Source organism: Lissotriton vulgaris, chromosome 3_1, assembly GCF_964263255.1.
Source record: "Lissotriton vulgaris chromosome 3_1, aLisVul1.2, whole genome shotgun sequence".
NCBI lineage: Eukaryota > Metazoa > Chordata > Amphibia > Caudata > Salamandridae > Lissotriton > Lissotriton vulgaris.
This window is the reverse complement of record NC_141689.1, coordinates 350,598,503-350,620,909: the sequence shown is the minus strand read 5'-3', so window position 1 is coordinate 350,620,909 and position 22,407 is coordinate 350,598,503. Positions and strand designations below refer to the sequence as shown.

General features: G+C 47.0%; 1 protein-coding gene across 2 annotated transcripts in view; it reads left to right on the top strand.

Annotated features, from left to right (window-relative positions):
- RICTOR (RPTOR independent companion of MTOR complex 2) overlaps positions 1–22,407 on the top strand; it is a 1,569,237-nt gene that overhangs the window by 704,863 nt on the left and 841,967 nt on the right. For both annotated transcript variants that reach the window (XM_086960557.1, XM_086960556.1), the window contains exons 24-25: positions 11,082–11,158; positions 11,254–11,332. In XM_086960557.1, coding sequence (XP_086816683.1) covers positions 11,082–11,158; positions 11,254–11,332 — 156 coding nt within the window. The remainder of the gene's footprint in view (positions 1–11,081; positions 11,159–11,253; positions 11,333–22,407) is intronic.

Genomic DNA, 22,407 nt, shown 5'->3' with positions numbered 1-22,407 from the left:
CATTAAATATGTAATGTCGAAGGTGGTGGTGGTGGTGGTGGTGTGGCCTTAATATTGACCAGAAGAGTATGTGAAAGCCAAGCTTTTGACATAAAAGAACAATGTTTGAAGTTTTTTTAAAGCACAATACTTCTGCAATTGAACACAAAATTTATTCCAAAAGTACCAACAGAATTCCATGTAAATGAACTTGCGGTTCTTAGGTCTATCCTACAAAATTCTTTGTTTCTTTGGATATTCAGCTGTGTTTAAAGTTTTATCTTGGCTGAACAAAACCAGTGATGAGTGGTTTGTGGCCTTTGATCGCCAGCAGAAAAGACAGCCTAATTCCAAGCAGGGGATACCACGGTGGATAGCGTCGGTCATTAGTTTGTCTTTTCAGAGCTATAGTTCCAATAAAGACATCTGAATCCACAATTAGTGCAACAGTGGCTTTGGAAGAGCCACCACACATTTGTGAAACATTACTGCTTAGATGAGGAAAGTTCTAGAGATGCAGCTGTGGAGCATGCATCAGTAATCTGTTGAGGTAAGGTAAGCCTATTTCCTCTTCCTTTTTCTGTGAAAGTGATTCAGTGTTCTAACTGATATTGTTTTATAATGTCAGCTTACAGTGTACTTGCAGAAACTGAACATTTCTTGCTCTTGTGATTAGAGCATGTGAATCTATGAAAAATAATACGCTGGAGAAGAAACAAGTTTCTTACCTGTGACTATGGTTCTCCAATAATGGTATCCTTAATAGATTCACATGCCCCCTCCCTCGTACCCTGTCAGAGACTGGGATGACGTCAAGTCATCAGTACATAAAAATGTTTTTGCCTGCACCAACACTTTGATCGATCTGCTCAAAAGTTGCCATATCCACTGAAGACTAAACATATTAAATATCTGCCAAAATGTGAATTTGTCAAATAATGCCGCAATTCTATGTATCCCACACTAATTTATCGAAAACTACTAAGAGTTTACACAAACCCATCAAAAGCATGTCCTTGATCCCTTGAGTAAAGTTATACTTTTATCCACAATGTGGGGTAATTGTATGAGGCTTTTTTCTGGATCAAGGCGCACAGAATTGTTTCAGAGATAAAATATTAAATGTTACTTTTTTAAGCCTAACCTATAATTGATTGCTTAGCATAAACCTTGCCACACCCATCCCAGAGTGGATCATTTTTTACATTGAAAAATGTTGTGCATGTTCATCAAATGGAGCCCCAGTTATTAAGAAAACAAAAGAACCCTTCTAAATGGAACTCTGACCTAACCATAACACACATAGGTGCTATCACCGCCTACAATAACATATATACGTATGTATGTATATGAGCGTGCGCTTTGGTTTTTCACACAGTCAGAATTATTCATTGCTCATTACTTAAGTAAAGATTCCCATAAAGAAAACATCCTACATACCAAATTGAAGGCGACTGCTTAAATTACAAGTGTTTGAAAGAATAAATTCTTTCACCTCTTGAAGAGTATATTTGAACTTCAGAACCCCAAACCTTATGAAACAAGTAAGTTTAGTTTTTTTTTTTTAAGTGATTATACCAATTGTGTTTATTTTTATAGTTCCCCATTATTTGCTGCATAACATAAAATGCCTCAGAAATTCTGCAGTAAAGCTCTCTGCTGGTTAAGGCACAATGAACAAGCAATTGCAACTCTTCAAGTCTTTTCAACACAACGGAACCAACCCCTGTTAAATATAACTTCCAGGCACTTGCATAATCCAGCGCCTTCTCTAGAATGATGTTCTGTAGTGAGGGCTGAGCCTTGTTATTCACACTGCTATGTTAGCATGGGCTTATTAGAAGTTTAAACGCCATTTTTCCTTTTTGCTGCTTTTGCACATGTCACTGCATATAGCTGTTGTTGTAAGTTAGGCTGCGTGAAATGCTTCACATGAGAATATCTTGTTTTCAGCATCCCCCGACTTACATTGTGACTCTAGTCTGCACACTGAGTGCTAAAGCCTCCAAAGTTATCATAACAAGGTAGCTGTTGTTCAGGCTGATCGGCTCACATCTTAGCCATAACATATATGCAGCTGCAAGCCAACACGTTTCTGGCGCCTTTAATAATGCCATGTAAGCATGATTTTCAGACACTTGGAAGAAGCCCGTTTTTCCAGAGAGACTGAGAGCTTTTGCAGATCCTGATGTGATTCACACATGCTGATCCTGGAGATATGGGGTCCCCCCAAACAAGCCTAAGAGACCTTCTATTTTTTATAAAACATAGTTCCTAGCTAGGGAGGGTGAATTACTAGGCTCCATAGTACCTATTTTGACCATCAATGTAATAGGATTTCTCCTTTTGTGTTTTATGGAATTGTAACAATGCTGATCATTATTTCTAATCATATGTCTGCTTTTGTTAGCAAAAATACTGCATCTTAGAGCACGTTGTTAAAATAAATATTTTAACCTTCCCATGTCTCTTTTTTACACCTGTTGTAGACTGGTATGAGAGTATAACGAAAGAGTGTTCTTGCTTCCCACCATTCCTGAGTATAACCTAAGTCGCATGTTCTGATTTGTCTAATCATTGGTTCCTTTGCTAAAGGACAAAAAGCTAATGTGACACTGATGCTAGATGGTTAGGGTTTCTAGGCACTAAGGCGAGTTTTCTGGTACACCACAATTCACTGAGGTCCTGGGTCTCTGTGCACAGTTCTGTGGTAGAGCAGAATCCCTGCAACAGTTCCCTATTTTTATCACTCATTTACAAATATACATCCTCACTAAAACACTACTTCCGACTTATACGCTTTTAGTGACCCAAAAAAACAGACAAAACTTTCTAGAAGGGTGTTATTTGTTGTGGCAGCAGAATTGTGGAAAAGTGTTCCTCTCCATGTGAGATCCATAAATAATAACTTTTCTTTGTCCACCACTGTTTGGACTGCAATCTTTAATCTGTTGCCAGTACAATTCTTGATAGAAGTGCAAGCTTTAATCACAACAGTGATAAGACTGGCACTCAGAACTAATTTTACCATCTTCCTTTCTTGTTGTTAGCTAACTAAAGGACAACTTAGTTGTGATGGATACCTTCATAATTAACATATATCTGTTTTAATATATCAACTGCCATGTCTGGAATAACTTTTTTTTGTGAACCACTTTTATGATCCTACCAAAACCACAACTGAAGTTGTCCAGAGTTGCTGTTATCTGTATTTTCGTATAACCCAAAGTGACTTTGATTCTTTTCAACATTTGTTTCACAGTTTTAAAAAAATATATGTTTATTTGCTCTTTTAAGCAACACAAACACAGCTGGCGAGCCACAAGTGAATATCCACACACCCATGCGCCCTCCCATCCCCCCACCCGTGGTGACAACATCATGATCAACAGTACCACAAGATCCAGCCCCCTCCCACAAGACCTAATTCTACAATACTTTTTTATTCTCCAACGACCCTCCTCATGTCTAGGGCCCACGGCCTGGCCCCCACCAACGTGAAACAAAGCGTTACTCAATAGAACTCTGTGTGTCAATCTGGTCCCAGACCCCCATCCAGACCGTTGTACCTCCTCCATTTTCCCCATGCTCTGCTGAATTTCCGGGACAACCTCTTGCTTTGTAGGTGACCCTTTCCACCGCCATATACATGTCCATTCCCATCCTCCATTCCCCCAATTGGGGATGTGACGGCGATCCCAACGTCCACAGCCACATCACTTTTCGCCACCACGAGGGCCAGCATTGCAAAGATCAGGTGCGGGCGGCTCAAGTCTACATCTTTAGTGTTCCCTAGTAGAAAAAATTTGGTTCCACAGAGAGCGTAGCCTCTAACACCTTGATCAACTCTCCCAATATTTGTGTCCAATAGGTGAGGATAATAGGGCAGTCCCAAATAATATGATAGAATCCCCCCTGCAGGTGTCCACATCGAAGACAACAAGAGTCACTGGCTCGACCCATACGGTGTAGCCTAACCCTATCATAATATACCCTGTGTAGTGTCTTGTATTGAAAGAGTCGTAGTCAGGATTTAATTGCGACTTCTCTGTGGTGCATCAGGGCTGCTTCCCAATCTATTGTGTCCATCTCGCCCAAATCCTGTTCCCAGGTCGCTCTGTTTCCCCAGTCTATCTAGCGTTTTATTATTCAGGGTCTTATACGTCAGGGATACTAGCTTATTGGGTACCTGTTCTTGCAGCAGACCACCCTGCAACGGGGCATATTATGGCAAGGTAGAGGAGAGCGCTGCCTAGGCCCTCCATGCATGACGCAGTTGCGCATATTTAGGGAACTAAGTGGGGCGTAGCCCATACTCTGCCGCCAGGGTCCCATATGGTTTAAGGTCACCCTTGGCCACCAGGTCCGACTCGACAGCGTGGAGGTTCCGATAGCATCCCATCCTCCAAAACCTCTGAGTTTGTGGAGCTCCTTGAGCTAGGAGCAGGACCATATCGGCGTCTGCTTGTTTGGTTTATGTGTCTACCCCATCATCTTTGTTGCCCTGTCCCAGACCTCTATGGTTATCTGTGTGGCCGGGAGTAATCATCTCTTTCCAGTGCCCTCATACAAATAATGCAAACTGGTGTGACGTACCATGGTGTCCCTTTCCAATCTATACGTAGGGTGACCAGCTGATGCATGAAACCAGTCATTTATCGGCGCCAGGTGCTCAGCCCAGTAATATGCCTCTATCTGGTAAAGGGATCCCTCCATTATACTGATTTCTTTGAAGCGTGTCAAGGGCTATCCTCGGTTGCTTTTCCAACCACAGCAGAGACCGCAGCTCCGCATTTATCACCTTGAGCGTCTGTCTGGGGAGGGGAAAGTATTCATTTTGTAGGGCATACAGGAAACGAGACAACGTAATCATTTTAAACATTGCGGCTCGGCCTAATATCGTGAGGGGAAGAGCCTTCCATCTGAGGGCATCGTCCACAAAATTTGCAATTACTCGCTGGACATTTTTTGGATAAGAACTGTTTCTGTCCATGGTCAGGTAGATCCCCAGGTACGTGAACCCTGTCTACATGACCTGGGGGGCCCCAGGCAGAGAGGGCAACATTTCCTCCTGTCGTGGGCTATACAGGACTGACTTATGCCAGTTTATCGTGTATCCCGAGGAGCCATATCTGCCCAGGAGCCTGAACAGTGCGTGGACCGTAGTGGCCGGTTGGGCAACATACAGCAGAATATCATCCGCATATAGTGAGATTTGTTTTTTTTGCGTGTCGGACTGCGATATTTGAAATCCCCTTATCTCCTCTGTCTGCCGGACATCACAGGCCACTATTTCGATGGTGAGGGCAAATAGTAGCGGAGATAGAGGGCATCCCTGTCGGCTGCCACTCCAAATAGGAAAGTCTTCAGATAGGATCCCATTCACCTTAACCCGGGCCCTGGGGTCTGCATATAGAAGTCCTACCCATTTCCTGAAGTTAGGGCCGACGCCAAACTTAAACAGAGCTGCCTCCAGAGAGGGCCAATGTACAGCGTCAAACGCTTTTTCAGCTTCAAGGGAGAGGAACTTATGCAGATCTTCCCGTCCCTTCACCACCAGGAGCTAATTATTGGTCCGTCTCAAATTTTGCCTAGTCGCCCTGTCTGGCAGGAATCCTGTCTGGTCCTGGTGCACCAGGTCTGAAATCACCTGGCGCAGTCGAAGGGCCAAGATCGTCGCCAGCAACTTAGCATCCACATTCAGGAGGGAGATTGGTCGGTATGATGCACAGTCCTTCGGGAGGCCTGGCATGTTTACATATGGGTATGATCGGGGCCGTCCACAGGTCAAGTGGGAGGATGCCCTCTTGGGTTGCATCCTTAAACAGCGCTAACAGGTGGGCCGTCAACAGATCGGCTCCCTGTTTGAAAAATTCAGCTGGGAGTCCATTTGGGTCCGGGGACTTCCTTGGACGGAGTCTTCTGGTTATTGCCTCTCTAATTTCGGTGATCAATATGTCTGCTTTGAGGGTCTCCTTGTCCTCGTCTGTCAAGATCGAGGTTTGAATAGTAGTCAGGTAAGCCATCATCACTTCTGACTCTCCCAATTCCCTGGCTTTGTAGAACTCCCTGAAGTAGGAAGCAAACGTCTGAACGATCTGGGCATCGCCCCTTTGCAACTGCCTCTGCCCTTCGACCACGCCCTCTATCCACCTAGCGTCCCTCTCCTTGTGGCTTACCCATGCTAGTAGCTTCCCGGACTAGTCCTCAACGTCATACACTCTGTGTAGAGTCGCTAGTGCCTGTGCTTTGGCTTCATCTGTTGCTAGGGATTTATACTGCTGTTGGATATCAGTCAGGCGCCGGAGCACCTGTGGGTCCCTTTCGACATATATTGCTGTTCTAGTATTTGGGTTTCCAGGGAATGAAGTTCTTCTTGCACTTTTCGCTTCCCCCATGATATATTCGATTTTGGGCCCTGTCTCAGAGCACTGTTTTGTAGGCCTTCCACACTACAACCCCCGACTGCACCGAGGCCACATTTTTTGCAAAGTACACTTGCGTGTCAGCCCTCAGGCCCTGCATGATCTCATTATCCTGTAGATCCCATGCTGCCAGTCTCCAACCTCCACCGCTGGCCCTAGGCGAACCAAAAGGGGCGAGTGGTCTGAAATCCCTCTCGCCAGGTACTCGGCTTCATCTTCCGCTCCGAGTGCGTGGCGGGGGAGGAAAACATAGTCCAGTCTCAAGTGTACCATATGTGCCCCTGAATAATATGAGTAGCTTCTGGTCTCCGAGTCTAGCCACCGCCACACGTCCGTCAGGCCCAATGTGGTCATAGCCCTAGCCAGGGGCGTAGTCGTTGGGGGGGAGGGTCAGTATGAATCCCCGATCGGGTCCATGGGGATGGACATGACGTCATTGAAGTCACCTCCTATGATGTGCCATGTGCCTGGTGTGTCTAACAGAATATCAGCCAGTCTGTAGAGGTCCCTGGCCTGGAGTTTTGGGGGAGCGTATATTGAGGCTATTGTGACCCTCCGCTGCCCCCACCTTCCTGATACTCCTACATAAGTCCCCTCGGGGAGAGTCCAGGTCCGAAGCACCGTGAAGGGGTGATTTCTTTATCAGGATAGCTACTCCGCGTGAGCCCGCCGTGTATCCCGCATATGCCAATACCTTGTATTCTCCTCCTGCAAGAAACCCACATTTAGTTCCTTTAACGTGGGTTTCCTGGAGTAGGACTATATCGGGGTGCACCCGTTTAATGTGTGCCATCACTAGACCTCTTTTAATTTCGTCCCCTAGGCCATTCACGCTCCATATAAAAACCTTGTAGGGGCCAGTTACCAGTGCACCCTCGGAGGAGGGGAGTCTACGGTCCGTCAATGAAGCCATGGAGTAGTGCAGTTCAAGTATAAACTCGGCAGGGTTATACATTGAGTGCGCCTATCAATGCGGTCCCGTGACCAGTGTCCCAGCAAAACACGAGTTAAAACACGAAACAAAACCTGCCCGGCGATAAAATAAGTGCAACCCCCCTCTCCTCCTCTCCCTCCCCACCTCCCCTTCCCTCATGACCCATATCCGGCAAAAATGATGAGGAGTGGACTCTAGGGCAGGCGGAGGTCTGTCGCCCTCCCTTTCCCAACTTACGCCACAAGTTCCAACTCCTGCAGCAGTCCCAAAACCATTGAGACAAAGTCAAGAAGAAGTGAAGTTAGAGACTCGGACTGTATATCCGGGGGGGGCCACAAGGAACTCAGCCACCAAGTTATCTCCAGTCCGTCACCGATATCAATCTAGGAGGAGAAGGAGAAAGAAGAAAAATAAAGGTGATTAAAGCTAGAAAGAAGGAGAAAAAGAGTGAATGTGTGTTCAGCGTGCATGCTCCAGCACAGTAGTCCAAACCACGGTCAACCCGGCAGGCCCATGTTCACGGGTGGAAATCCGGGGGATCACTCTGAGATGCCCCGGTCTCTGCTAACGTTTCTTGTTCCATTGCCAGTATTTCAGCCACCAAGGGATGCATTGAGGGGCCCACCACCTCTTCCTCCCCAAAGGAGGAGTGTCGGTCAGCATTTCCAGTTTCATTTCCGATGTCGTTGTCCGGCTGCGGCTGTCCAGGGGAATATGGCTCGCGGGTGCCCGCCGAGACCCTGGAGTCAAGCGATCCACCTGTGCGTCATCGACGTCTGCCCGTGCCCTTCGGGGCATACGGGGTGGCCTCTACGGTACGACCCTTTCGTAGTTGCCGGGGTCTCAGCAATCGTTGCGAGTCCAAGGGCCGATCGCTGGCTCCGTCTGAAGGAGTCGCATCGTGTGTCTGTTTTTCCATTCGTCCTGGGGGGGGGGGTGCTCTTCCAACCATTGCCAGGCCTCCTCCGGTGTCTGGAAGAAGTGGGATTTACCCAGAAACAGGACTTAAAGTTTTGTGGGGAAAAGCAGCATACATTATATCTTGCGCTCTCTTAATTTGGCTTTGACAGAGTCAAAAGTGCGTCTCTGTTTCTGTACTTCCCTGCTATAGTCCGGGAAAATCATTATACGAGTGTTTTCATGTTGCATTTCCCCTAGCTTCCTGGCAACCTAAGTATCATGTCCCTGTCCAGGAAATTCAAAAAGCGCGGTATCACGGGCCTAGGTTGCACCCCCACAGTGGGTCTGGCCACCTGCGCCCTGTGAGCCCTTTCTATGACTAAACAAGACGAGAAGCTGTCGTTCTGGAAGGTGCTCCGTAACCAGGTGTGAAGAAATTCCGGCATGTTTGCCCCTTCAATTCCCTCGCTGAAGCCCACGAAGCGGAGATTGTTGCGTCTTGCTCTGTTTTCCACATAGTCCACCCTCCACAGTAATTCTTTGAGAGGACTGGTGTTCCTTCATACCTTTATGGAGGTCATGTACTGAGTCCTCAGTGTCACCCAGCCTTGTCTCTGTTTCCGTGACCCTGTCTGCTAGGTTCCTGAGGTCCCTGAGGTGGGGGGTGGGGGGGGGGGGGTGGAGGGGTACAACCATGGACAGGGTAACCGTTGGAGACACTAACCTGGCGCTACCGTCCACCAACAGGCCTTACCACAGCACCTCACAAGCCCGGTCTTCAGGCGCCAGCCCCCTCCTCCTCTGATCGGAGCCTTCCCCACACGGCTCCCCTCATCCACCCACAATTATCTAACTCACGTTACACCCCGCTTCAAGTCACAATCACAGCTGTGCGCTCTAGTGAAGAGCAGATCTGCCCGCAGCTTGTGTAGGCTGTCCCACTCGTCGATGCCTCTGCGCCTCCTCCACCACTAGGCCCGGCTCTGTGCCCCAGATTCTTGCCTCAGTAGCACCAGATAGTCCCCGATTAGGGGGGGGGCATCCTGCCAATCCCAGCCGCAACCCCATGGTCAATACCTCACTCAGGCCACTTCAGAGGACGCCTTTGGGGCGCCGCTCACCCCACCCGCATACGTTCCCCACAGCTCCTTGGCCCCTAATGCAGGCAACCGCGTCCACTCCTCCTCAGCTCCTCCGCAGCATCATCTCGGGCTCCCCTACAAGTTCAGGGAGAAGTAGGATAACCTGGGACAGGAAGGGCGAGCCCAGCGTGGAGTCCACTGCCAGGCCTCACCTCAGCAATCTGGGGACCCAGTGTTTAGGTCCCTTCTCCAGTCTCCGCAGGCAAGATCCTCATTGGCGCCGTTCTCTACCGCAAGCTGTCTCGCCGTTTGGACCCGGCCCCCTCGCTGTGGTTAAGGGTCATTCCACTCGCCTCGTACGAAGGCCTTTCCGCTATTCGGTGCTCCTCACAGCGCCTCCGCATGCAGGCCATTCTTGATGTCGCCACTCCCCGCCTCAGCCACACTCTCCACTCCCGGAGTGGGAGGGGGCCTCGCGCCTGGGCACTCGGTGCCTCGTCCGCCCCAGCCATGTCCCCGGGGATATAGCTTCACCTTGTCCGCACCGGATGGTGCTCGGAAGTGGCCCCGTTCACTGCTTCAGCCTCGTCTCCTCGCAGCTACGCAACCCCTGGTCTTGGCACCCAGGTCTGCCTCTCGCTCCCCTCAGCTCTTCCGTGGCGCCATCTTGGGCTCCCGCTCCGCATCAGGGCGAATCAGGATTTCGGTCCTCAAGGCTCATTCAGACAATTATTTCCCCCAATTGTCAACGTCTGGTCTCAACGAGGCATGTCCACTGATATTAGAAGTGGTCTCCGGGCCTGCGGGTCTCCAGAATCTTTGTCGGATTAGGCTTTCCGCCAGAGCTCGGCAAAAGCGCGTCTTACTCAGCCATGCTGCTGGCCACACCCCCTCACATTTCTTTCACAGTTATTTCTTTATAAATGTTGCCTGCTTTTCTCTACACCACTGGAGTCAAGCTATCCTGGCTGATAACGGCTGATAGCCAGAAACCGGTCCTAGGAAGCTTGGTACCGGTCCAGGGAAGATATGGCTTGCCAGTTCGGGCTGGACTGTTCGCATGAGGCACAGGGTCAATGCTGATTTGCATATGGCCATGTCTGAACTGGGTTGGTGTGGTGATCAAAAAAACGATGGATTTAGGCTCGGATCTCTGTACTGGGGTGTTCTGCATTCTGTCCATCAACTGTTGTTTTTGCATTTGCATTTCATGTTGTAGCATTTTTTATATATGTTAGCCACTTGGAATCACTGTGCAAACAAAATAGGGATTTCCTTTTTAAAATACTGTTTCAGAAACTGAACCTTAAGGAGACATTATTCAAATATACTGCTCTGTGATCATATAACAATGCTTGTAATGACAAATGTTTCTGATTAACCTCAACTGTACTATTGAGTCCAGAAATCAGTGTGAAGTTGCATTTGACAACCTGCATGAGCTGATGTTTTTTCATATTTAGACAATTTAATCACTAAATAAAGTACTCTTTACATAATAAACTGGTCTCATCTGTAATGATCTTAAGTTTGTGTTAAAGTATCAGGTGGTCAGATCCAGTGCCTAAAGCCAATATTAGGAAATAACACCCAGTTGCAGATAATAGGTATCTGTTACCTTTAGTGATAGTTTTTCTCAAATTGTTGCAAGTTAATTATTGTCAGCAATTGGTTGTATGGAGTTCATAAAGACATGGAGAATATTTCAGAGTTTAAACATGTGCATAAACAATGAGAATAATATTTTTTCTTCTTTATTAGGCAAATCTGCATGCCCTCATCCAGATGAAACCAGCCCTCTCTCATCTAGGAGATAAAGGTTTGCTGCTGCTACTCAGGTGAACATAGCTATTTCTAAAATCACTTAAAGAATTAAATTATCATTGACGTTTGCTTATTGTATTTAATCAATTATTTGATATTACATTCTCAGATTCTTGTCCATTCCAAAGGGATTTTCCTACTTAAATGAGCGAGGTTATGTAACAAAACAACTGGAAAAATGGCAAAAGGTACATTTAAATTTTAAGGTTTTGCAAATTGTGTGATAAATAAATGTGACTTAACTTTTACAGAATATACCTCAAACCATCTGTGAGCCCACTTGCCTTTGTGAGTCCATTTTAATTCGGGTGAACTAGTTTTAGAGCCTACTGGCCCTTTCTGGCGAGTGATGTGGGGCTGGCAAAGTACAGATGTTCTGTTCCTTCAGAAAGTGAAAGCAAAATCTGTGCTTTTAAACTTTGTTTTATCTTGTCACATTTGCTTTCTGTTCAAAGGCAAAAGTGCAATGTCTCGATGTCTCTTTACTAATTGATGCTTATTTTGTCTTAAAGAGTGGTGTTAACATTTCATTCTCTTACTGCAAAGTTAGTGGATTTTGCTAAATGAGCTGTCTGACAATCGTGCTGTGGTGCTGAGAGTATGAAAAGAAGGGCTGTAGATGCCAGTTTTTCTAAACACATTTAAATACCTGGTAAATTCACTGTACAAATATTTCAAAATATGTCAGCATTTAGGAAAGCACTTTTTAGAAATGTGATGGAAACAAACATTTTAATGCCATCAAAACAAATCGAAACACTTGGTGATGTGCAATGATAAATATATTCTGAAATTGTGCATTAGCATTTGTACATTATATGGTTTTATCAGTACAACTGATTGTCAGTGGGAAATTTTGTGGCCATTTCTGTGAAAAATTTGCTGTTTGTAAATGACAGTGAGCTAGCACATAATACTTTAGTCATTTATTTGTGAGCGTTTGCTCCAAAATGCACCACCGGCCGGCTATATACCACACTTGTATCTCTGCATTCATGTGCATGGCTCATTTCCTATACTTGTTCTTTGTGTGGCACTTGGATTTTTCATAATACTTAAGACTTCAGTGATGTAACTTTGATGGCAAGACCCGCATTCCTAACCCCTCAGACAATTGCTCCAGCACCACTGGTTCTAATTGGCTGAATGCAGTCAATAATATAGTGTGTTTCTCATTAGCTCATTATAAGTTAATATATACAGCCCAAGACTTGCACACTGCTTTTGCCAGCCCCTGAGTATGATGCTCTAGTACTTTGTCAAGGATTGAGTAGCAGCCTCGGAGTGCACTTGGAATTATGCCTGGGCATTGACCTTCGTGGAGTTTGCAGAGTTTTCTGCACTCCGTGCTTGCGGAGTGCAGAAAACTTCGCTTTGCGATGTGTAGTGGAGTTTTTCCCCCACTCGCAAACAATACGTTCGCGAACGGTAAGTTCGCGAGCGTGAGCTGGCGTTCAAATTCCTACCCTCGTGGAACTTCGTGGAGGTTTTTTTGGTAACTTTGCAGAGTTCTGCGTAGCAAAACTCTTCAAACTATGCCCAGGCCTGCTTAGATTGTGGTCCATCTTGAGAAGCTTTTCTCATGTGCTTTTTAAATTGTGGCAAAGAATTATAACACGCTAACTGCCTTGGAAACTGGCTGAGTCACACCTCTTTTGCTACAATCTCTCCGACTGGCATAGCGTATCACATGTGCAGGTGCCTCTTTGTGATGATCCTTGTTCAATCCAGGTAAATTCACAGTGTGTTATTTAAAATGTGGAAGCATTTCACCTACATCATGTTAAATTACTTCATTGAGAAGTATTATTAAACACGCACTTAGAAACATTCCTGCCTCCCTCCACCTTGATGACAATAAATGAAATGATTGGCTACACCCAGGGTCTCCGGGACCAGACTGAAAGGACTGATGTTCTGCCTGACCTTTTGTAAGGCAATGCCTCTTTTTTGTATGGTGTGAGAAAGTGCCCTCATTCTGCATGGTTTGCCCACTTTTTGCTAAACTGTTGATGTACTTTGACTGAGGGTGCCCTAAGCTCCTGCCAATCAGTGAAACATGTGCTTTCCCTAAAACTGCCTTGAAGACAAAACCCAATTGGCACTCTCTGGCCACAGGTCAACCCCTGTATATGGTACCCTAAGTATTCAGGGCACTGTGACCAGGAAACGCCTGTAAGGGCTGCAGTACTTATTGTGCCACCGTGAGAAGTCCTGAACATTTACACTCACACACTGCCTTTGCAGGCTGCTTGTTTTGGTGTGGAACAAAGTGAAGTGTCGACATGGCACAGTGTGCCGTGCCTACAACCCACTGCCCTGGCATAGATCAGTCAGTCCTCTAGTTGGGTGCACTATAACAGTGGTGAGGGTACAGGTGCATGAGCCCTGTACCCCTGCAGTGTCTAAGGCCATCCCTAGGCACTGTAAGTGTAGTGCTGCCATTAACAGTATATGGTGCTGGGAGTTTGTCATTACAAACTTCACAGAACCATAATGACTGCTCTGAAAACTGAGACGTTTGGTATCAAACTTCTCCTCACATTAAACCCACTCTGATACCATTGTGGGTTTAATGAAAAATGCACACATTGGGCATCTTAGAGATGCCCTCTAAAAAAACAACCTACTACTAGTGTCCAGGCTGAGTGGCTGCTTTCAGCTGCTGCCACCAGACATGTTTCTGGACCCCTCGTTCGAGAGCCTGCTGCTCTCGGAGGCCTGAAACAATGCACATCCTGGGACGAGGTGCCTCCTCCCCCAGGATTGGCAGGGTCCAGGAAGGGGAAGCTTCAAAGGCCTGCCACCTTTATGAGCTTCCCCAGGCATTTTGCTGCTTTCAGGAACTAGCCCCCACCGGTTCTCACCCCCACATTTGACGGGAAAATCGGCATGAGTCACAAGTGAGGAAGAGATTTGTGCCCACCTTTGCCAACCCTACCCCTCAGGTGGGGGAGGTGAAGCACAGCACTCAATCCATGCCATCGTACAGATGAGGGACCCTAGCCAACTATAGTGAGCCATATGCCCCCCTCCCAATGGGGAGTGGCATAATAGGGGGTGTACCCACCCCAAGGAAGGGACCCATTGGTCCCAACCTTTACTAACCTGAAATGCCCGTAAATCTAGTATTTAGGGAGCACCCCAACCTTGCCTTCTCAGACAAGAAACACTAAAAGAAAAGAAGGACTGAACAGCCGTGCCGAAGCTAAGAGGAGGAGGACACCCACTGACATGGCTTCTGCCCTACCGGCATGTCCCTACCTCGAACCTGCCGAAGCAAAACTCCTGTGGGTCCTGCAACCTCAAGAACATAAAGGTCCTGCCCTGCCCTGCCATCCAAAGAAAAGACTGCCTTCCGTGAATGCCAGATTTGTTAACCCACAGACTCCAGCTCCGGCGAAATCTGCGAGCCTGCACCATTCTGCCCCCGCCTCCAACGGCCTGAGTTCAAGTGGCCCAACACCACAAGGTGGTCTCCCCGGCGATCCTGACCCAAGATCCCTGTCCCATCTCAAACCTCCAGCCGACGCATGCAGCCTAAATCCAGAAGGTCCTCCCAACCGCAACCAGGAGCTGGTAAGAAGATCCGATCCTAAAAGACACCCCTGCACCCGATGTCCCACGGCCTTGGATGGCCCAACCCACTGTGTCTAGCCAATGCCCAGCATCCCAACTTAGCTCTCCAAATGGTGGTCACTTCCAGAAGACCTTCGTCCCCGAGCCTACAGTGTGCTTGCAAACCATAGAAACACCATTGAAAGTAACATTGCACCCGATCCCAAAACGGCACTCTGCACCCGGCCACCCTAGTGCAGCTGAGGGTGCACCTTTGGTTTTGTCCTGAGCTTAAGTCCAGGAGCTTTTCTCCCACAATCTTGCGGCCTGCTCATAAGCAGCCACCAACCGGAGGCCCCCTATCCCCCATTGGATAATACTGGGCCTCAGCACTCTGCACCCGGCTGCCCTAGTGCTGCTGCAGGTGTAACAAAAGTACATCCGTGACCCTGGGGACCCCTGAGTCTAACCCCAGAATATCAACTCCCACAACTGAGTGCTTACCTTTGAATCGATAACACTATGTTCGAGGCATCTGAGCTGTAGATCACATGCTTTGCATACTAATGCCATCTAGTGTTGGGTCCGGATGTTTGCAGTTTGTTTATCTTCAAAAAAGTATTTTCCAGTATCGAGGTAGGTTACTCCTCCTTTTGGTGATAGTGTGCATGGAGATAGACTCCAGTGTTAGTTTTTTTCCGCCATCGGGTACGGACGTGAATTGTTGTGCTCCGGTTCTACACTGTTCTTCGGATTCCCTTGGTGCGCAAGACACTCAACCTTGATGGTATTATTTTCGATACGTCTTTCCATTCTCCCCGTCACAACTATTAAAACTTCTTCGATCAGGAAGCTCATGGAAGGCCATCGGGCCTACCTTCGTCGGTTCACCATGCAGTTGATGGAACGGACTCAATTTATATTCTGCGCTTGGTGCCACTCGAAGTTTCCGTGCACCGACTCATACAAAGTGTGCAGCCTGTGCTTGTCTCCCGAGCACAATGAACAAGACTGTGACTTTTGCAAGGCTTTCTGTTCCAAGAAGACACTTCGCGACCGTCTGGTTCGACGTTGCGACATGTAGAGCCAACACGCAAGCTCCATTCCGCACCTTTTTGGAAAACAATCAGACCAAGAGGTTGAGGGTGCCATAGGAGCCGTGGAGCCACAAGAACCAATCTCCATATCAAAATCTGGCTCTAATGAGGAGGAAGACATCACGAAAGGGCAACGTACCATTAGTAGATCCTCCCTTGCCCCAAGATCCACCTCAGCCCAAGAAGTCGTCCCTGGGCCAACCCGTGCCCTTGGGCCCCAGAAAGAACCATTGTTGAAATTTTCCTTGGGCCCCAGTCAGCACTAAGACCATGTTTCTGATGCCCTGCCACATGCAAGTGAAGGGCACCGCCATGGAATGTCCTTATGCCCCAGAAATGGCTGTGCTCTTCATGGCGCAGTATGAAGAAAAGTTCGTTGACACCAACCACCCTTTCAGGTAACAAATTATACAGTGGCACCGGTACATAGACGACGTCTGGCTCCTGTGGCAGGGGAGCCAGACCGACTTAATGGCCTTTCACGGATGGCTTAATACAAGGCACAGAGACATAAAATTTTCAAGAGAGAATAGTTCTAGCCGCATGACCTTTTTAGACATTGAGCTAAGATGCGAAGACGGACGGTTGGTAACATCGTTGTTTAAGAAAGACACCGACAGGAACACCATCTTACACCACAGCAGTTCACACCCGCGCAGTTTAAAAGCAAATCTGCCTTATGGGCAATTACTAAGAATTAGGCTCAATAGCTCTGATGTACAAGACTACAAGCGCCACGCACGAGCGTTGTGCTGTGACATGCAAGACCGGGATTACCCTAGGAAGCTTCTTAAACATTCTCTCAAGCGCGCGAAATATACGCCTAGAGAATGCCTGTTGCAAACCAAACAGCGCACACCCTTGAGTAAACTTGTATGCGTTACAACCTTCTGCCCTGACACACGTAAACTATGACAAGCTGTGCTAAAGAACTGGCACCTTTTGGAGGGGTTGAACTGCCCGTTCCCCAAACCCATTTTTGCCTACAGAAAGAATCGCATTTTTGGCCAAGAACTCATTCGGGCTGACATAGTCATCCCTAAGCCCAAAAGCGATCTATTGGCGCAATGGAATCTTAAGCTGATTGAGGGCCACCACAAGTGTGGCAACTGCGTCGCTTGTTCCAGCACAATTGAAGGCGATGAGTTCGTCCATCAAGGCACCAAGTGGAGACACAAAGAGTTCTCTAATTGCAGAACCAAGAATGTTGTGTACATGGTATTATGTCTGTGCCAGTTAATTTATATTGGAAAAACTAGCCAACAAGTGAACCAAAGAATTAGCCAGCACCGTTCAAGTATCAAGAAACAAGTCATGTCTGCTCCAATGGTTGAGCACTTTTGCGAAAAAGGCCACAATGAACAAGAGTTCAAATGGTCTGTACTGTACACCATAAATTCTAAATCCAAATGCCATGACGTCGAGCGCGTTCTGTTACAGAAACAGGCCTACCTGATTTTAACACAGCACAGACTGGCCTCAACAACCTGTCTGAGATAGCGCACATGTAAACAAATTTAAGGAACCCATTTGTCCTGACTTGCATCGGTTTGACATCCCTGGTTTGTCCTTTGGTTTTTGTGATCTATTTCATGTAACCGATAATCAATCAATCATAGCATTTATATAGCGCACTACTTACCCAGTGGGTCTCACGGCGCTGGGGGAGGGGGATCTGCTACTGCTCGAACAGCCAGGTCTTGAGTTGCTTCCTGAAGCAACTTCATCTTCAACTTCATCTTCAACTTTATACTTGGTCCCTGGCCTTGAGAGGTCTTTTGAAAGTTGTAATAATTGCAGGCTGCTAGAGTCACACTTTGTATCAATAGCTACACTAGTTCCAATAAATACTGGGTTAAGCACCAATTTGCCTTTTATTAAACACAAGTTTGATCGGGCTTATGTGCCATTAATTGGACACTCTTTTGCGCGCCTTCTCAGTGCATTTGTTAGCTGTTTTAATAACAGGGACCACAATCCCAGAATGCTCTGCTCAAGTTTGAGCATAAAACAAACAGGAAACAGCGGCGGCCATCTTTACTGAGAGAAACCAGACCCCAGCATTATCGAGCAGTGGCAGAGTAGCAGGTAATTTATCAGACTGCTTTACTAAGCGCTAAACTTGTGCCGCTACACGATTGAACATACCGCTAAGGTCGTGTTTTGTTTCTAACATGACGGTGATAGTGGCTCTCCTTTCATTTTAAAACAAGAAAACGAATGAAGGTAGGCTAATTTCCTTGATTGGTAGATTTTACCTACCGTGACACACTGGGTGTACGCTGCCTCGCTAGTAACGCAAATTTCCCTCATGTTGTAGATCCAACCTTGATGGTTACGCCGCACAATTGAACCCGCCGCAACCCGGCAGTTCCTTATGAATAAGGTACGCTTCCCCCTCTGTTTGATCTGTTTTCGTTATTAGAGAAACGAGCGGAGAAAAATTGCAACTTACACACATCCTTAAAAAATCTTTTTAGGCCTCTCTGTTCGGCCACATTAATTAGCAAGAGAACCATCGCTAGACCCTCCACGAAGTCCTCCTTCAAACAGAATTGGTATGTAGCCTAGAACTGTTTGTAGCCATTGTATGGAAATAAGGAATCCACATGCTAGGTTAAGTAAAACAATGTCTTTGCATCTTGCAGATACAAAGAATCCACAGCCCTGATGAAAGACCACTGATTTTGCGCCTGGTCTTGAAACGCGTCGGCAGTGTTATTTGGGAGAAATAATTTGCCATTTTTAGGATACTAGGACCGGCTGGTCCAGTATTCAAGCGTCTATAAGTCATTGAGTTACTTATTTTCCCCCCCAAACTTAGTTTTTCTCATTAATTGATTGTAAGAATTGTTGTTTGTGATATAATTATCATCATTTTTTTGTAATGCTTGATGTTGAAATGTTTTCTAATGTGTAAATAATGTTTGTCTTTAATGTATGTACAGAGTCTATTTAGCCTTGTAAATATTTGAATTTATTGTCTTCTTTTCTGTTAGGAGTTTTTGCAAATATGAAAAAGATATAAAATAATCGACACAAAGTAACGCTGTCTAGGGAAGTGACAATAAATTGGTTTCTTACCCTTTGAAAACAGGTAATGAGTAATTGTGGTGTGGGCACTGTGTGTTGATTGCGCCTTCAGGCTCGGCACCGAAGCATACAAAAAAGGCTTCCACCTCTGAAAAGCCTCATGCCAAATCGGACACCAAGCCCAAACCTTCTGGATCGAAGCCATAGCCTGGTTCCAAACCACCCCCTTCGGGATTGAAGCACACTTCGGATCCGAAAACGCCAACGCCTAAAACACTGGCACCGAAGCATTCGGCACTGAAACAACCGGATCTGCCAAAATCACCAAAAAGCACCTTTTCGACGCTCCGCCTGTCAAAACGGACGCGAAACTGAAGTGCTCCACATTAATCCAAAAACTGGACATATTACCACCAAACTCTCTTTGAAACGGACAACTGCATCAGAAGAAGAATACTACATTCCTTTAAAAACAAGAAGTGTCGGGACTAACCCTTCCCCTTCTCCTCTTCCCCCTACGCTTCCATTACCTACTTCTCATCATTTTCAACCTTTGCCAATTTCACCTGAACACTCACCACAAACACCTGACAATCAGGATAATGGAGATGGGGATGGAGATTATCAGCCACTACCTCCAGACCCCTGGGACGACTACAACATCAATTTGCCCACAGGCAATGATCCTGACCAGTGCCCCTACCAAGCCCTCTCCACCGGACGACAGTGTAGGTTACATTGACCTACTAGGTAGAGTTGCCAACTATCATGGGGTACAGCTGCACAAAGAATCCCTTGAAGAGGATTTCCTTTTTGAAACCCTTAGCAGCACACAAAAGTCATCACACACACTCCCTATGCTCAGAAGTATGATCAGGCTTGTTGATGACATATTTATTGACCCAGTCAGGGCCCATATCCTTACCCATAGGGTAGATAAAAAGTACAAGCCAGCACCATCTGACCCACTGTACATAAAGGGACAGTTACCATTGGACTTCCAAGTGGTGTCCAACGCAAGAAAAAGGGCCAATTCCCAAATTACAGGTGATGCTCCACCACCAGATAAAGAATCCAAGCTTCTTGAAGCTTCGGGAAAAAGGGTGACATCTTAGGCAGCAAACTTCTGGCGCATCTCTAACACGCAAACGCTGCTCGTTAGATTTGGCAGGGTGTATTGGGACGAGATGGAGAAGTTGCTCATATATCTGCCCGATGAACACGAAGCTAAGGCGCAGGAATTAGTGAGGGAGGGACAGCTTATTTCAAATAATGCTATCAGGTGCTCCTTAGATGCTGCAGACACAGCTGCTAGAGCTGTAAACACCAGCGTCCTTCTAAGAATGCACACCTGGCTACACATATCCGGTTTTAAACCTGTGGTCTAGACTACCTTCCTGATCACACCCTTTAACAAAGAACACCTCTTTGGGCCGGCCGTAGATTCCACTCTAGAAAAAATTAAAATAAATACTGAAGTGGCCAAATCCATGGGAGCCCTTCAATTGACTGAAGCACGTGGTTCCTTTCTGTGCTCTTTCTACCGCGGAGGGTCTAAAAATACCTCCTCAGAGACTGCCACCACCACGTACAAGGGTAATAACCAACCCTCTCCCTCTAGGGGTTACTTCAGAGGTGGATATAGCAGTGGCAGAGGTAGAGGCTCAAACACATATGCATCCCCTCCCAACTCAAAACAGTGACTTCACTACACTTGCCCCGTCCATTTAACACCTGTCGGTGACGTCTTTAGAATTTCCTACCCATCTGGCATTCCATAACAACAGGCAAGTGAGTACTAGAAATTATCCGTTCTGGTTACCTCCTCCAAACATTCCCCAAGGTCACACAAACTCTCTCCGGATCACTTACACCTCCTAAAACAAACAGTTCAGTCTCTCTTTCTAAAAGGGCTATTGAGCCCTTATCATTAAAACACCACGGGTCGGGCATGTACTCCTTTTACTTCTTAAAAGGATGGTTCTCTCAGACCTATATTGGACCTCAGAGAACTATCCCTTTACTTACAGTCAGACTATTTTTACATGAGTGAAACTACAGCAAATACTACCACTTCTGTAACAGGGTGAATTTCTGTTGACATTCAACTTAAAGGTCGCCTACTTCCATATTCCAATCTATCCCTCTCTTCGCAAATTTCTCAGATTTGTGGCAGTGGGTCAATATTTCCAGTTCAATGTACTCTTGTTCGTAGTCACCACTGCCCCCAGAGTCTTAAAGTGTCTGGCGGTATTTGCTGCTCACCTAAGAATACAACACATCCATGTCTGAATCATCAAAGTCAGCACATATCCAAAATGTCTCCAAAACACCCACAGAACAATTCTGTTACTACATCGACTGGGATTCACAGTTAATGTGTTAAATTCACATCTCCAACCTGCAACTACTCAAAGCTATCTAGGAGCCACTCTAAATACGCAAAAGGCTCTGGATTTTCCCAACGCAGCCAGAATTCACAACAGTCAGGCTCTAGTTCTCCAGTTTCAAGCCAATCACTGACTTCTGATAGATACATCTGCCGTGTGGATTCCTCACCTTGTGAATATCCCCCTTGCGTCAGCAACGTTCTGAAAATTCTTCGTAGCACGCCGGCGTGGACGACGTCATAGGAGCACGGCTTCGCGCGCGACTCCGTCTGACGTCACCGACTCCACATAAGGCCCACGTCGGCGTGATGACGTCAGTTCCCTTTTTTCCGCGTCGTCGACGCTAACGGTTTCTGGGATCTTCTGCGATACTTTTGTATCTATTAGCTGTTTAGCTGTTATTGTTTCTCTGTCGGATTTCGCTTCATCGCCGGAGATGTCGTCGAGGAAGACAGGTTTCAAACAGTGTGGTTCCTGCTCCCGGATGATGTCGATCACCGATCCGCATCCCGACTGTCTATGGTGTCTTGGTTCGGGACACGATGTCAAGAACTGTCGTTCCTGTGACAAGATGAACCCCAAAGCCTTGCGTGAGCGGGAGGCGAAGCTTCTGCTCGCTAAGGTGAAGGAAAGGGAAGCCGGAAGGTCTTCGAGGTCAGTGTCCAGGCGCTCGAAGTCGAGACAACGGTCGCGGTCGAAGTCAAGGTCGGCTTCGAGGGCGAAGTCGAGGTCGGCTTCGAAGGCCAAGTCGAGGTCGAGAGAGAGATCAAGGTCCAGAGGGAGGTCGAGGTCCGGTTCCAAGTCGGCCTCGGGCCATGCTTCGGGCTCATCGAGAAAGAAGCATAAGAGGAGTAAACATCACTCCAGACACCACTCTGGCAAGGAGTCTTCGGATTCGAGGAAGAAGTCGAGAAAGCATCATAAGGACTTCGTGTCTCCTTCTCCAGCTCAATCTCTCGTTGGTTCTCCAGTTCATGAGCCGGAACCGGATCTGGAGTCGCACCATTCATCGGTGCATGAAGAAGAGGTTCCTCGGGCACCGACTCCGATTGTGGAGCCTGAAGAACAAGAGGGCCAGGGTGCGCCTTTGCCGGATCAGCCTCCTTCGGAGCGGCCGTTGGGTTCGTACCCACCCTTTCCAGGTCCAGGTCAGGATCCCTCGCAATTTTTAAACGCCATGTTTGG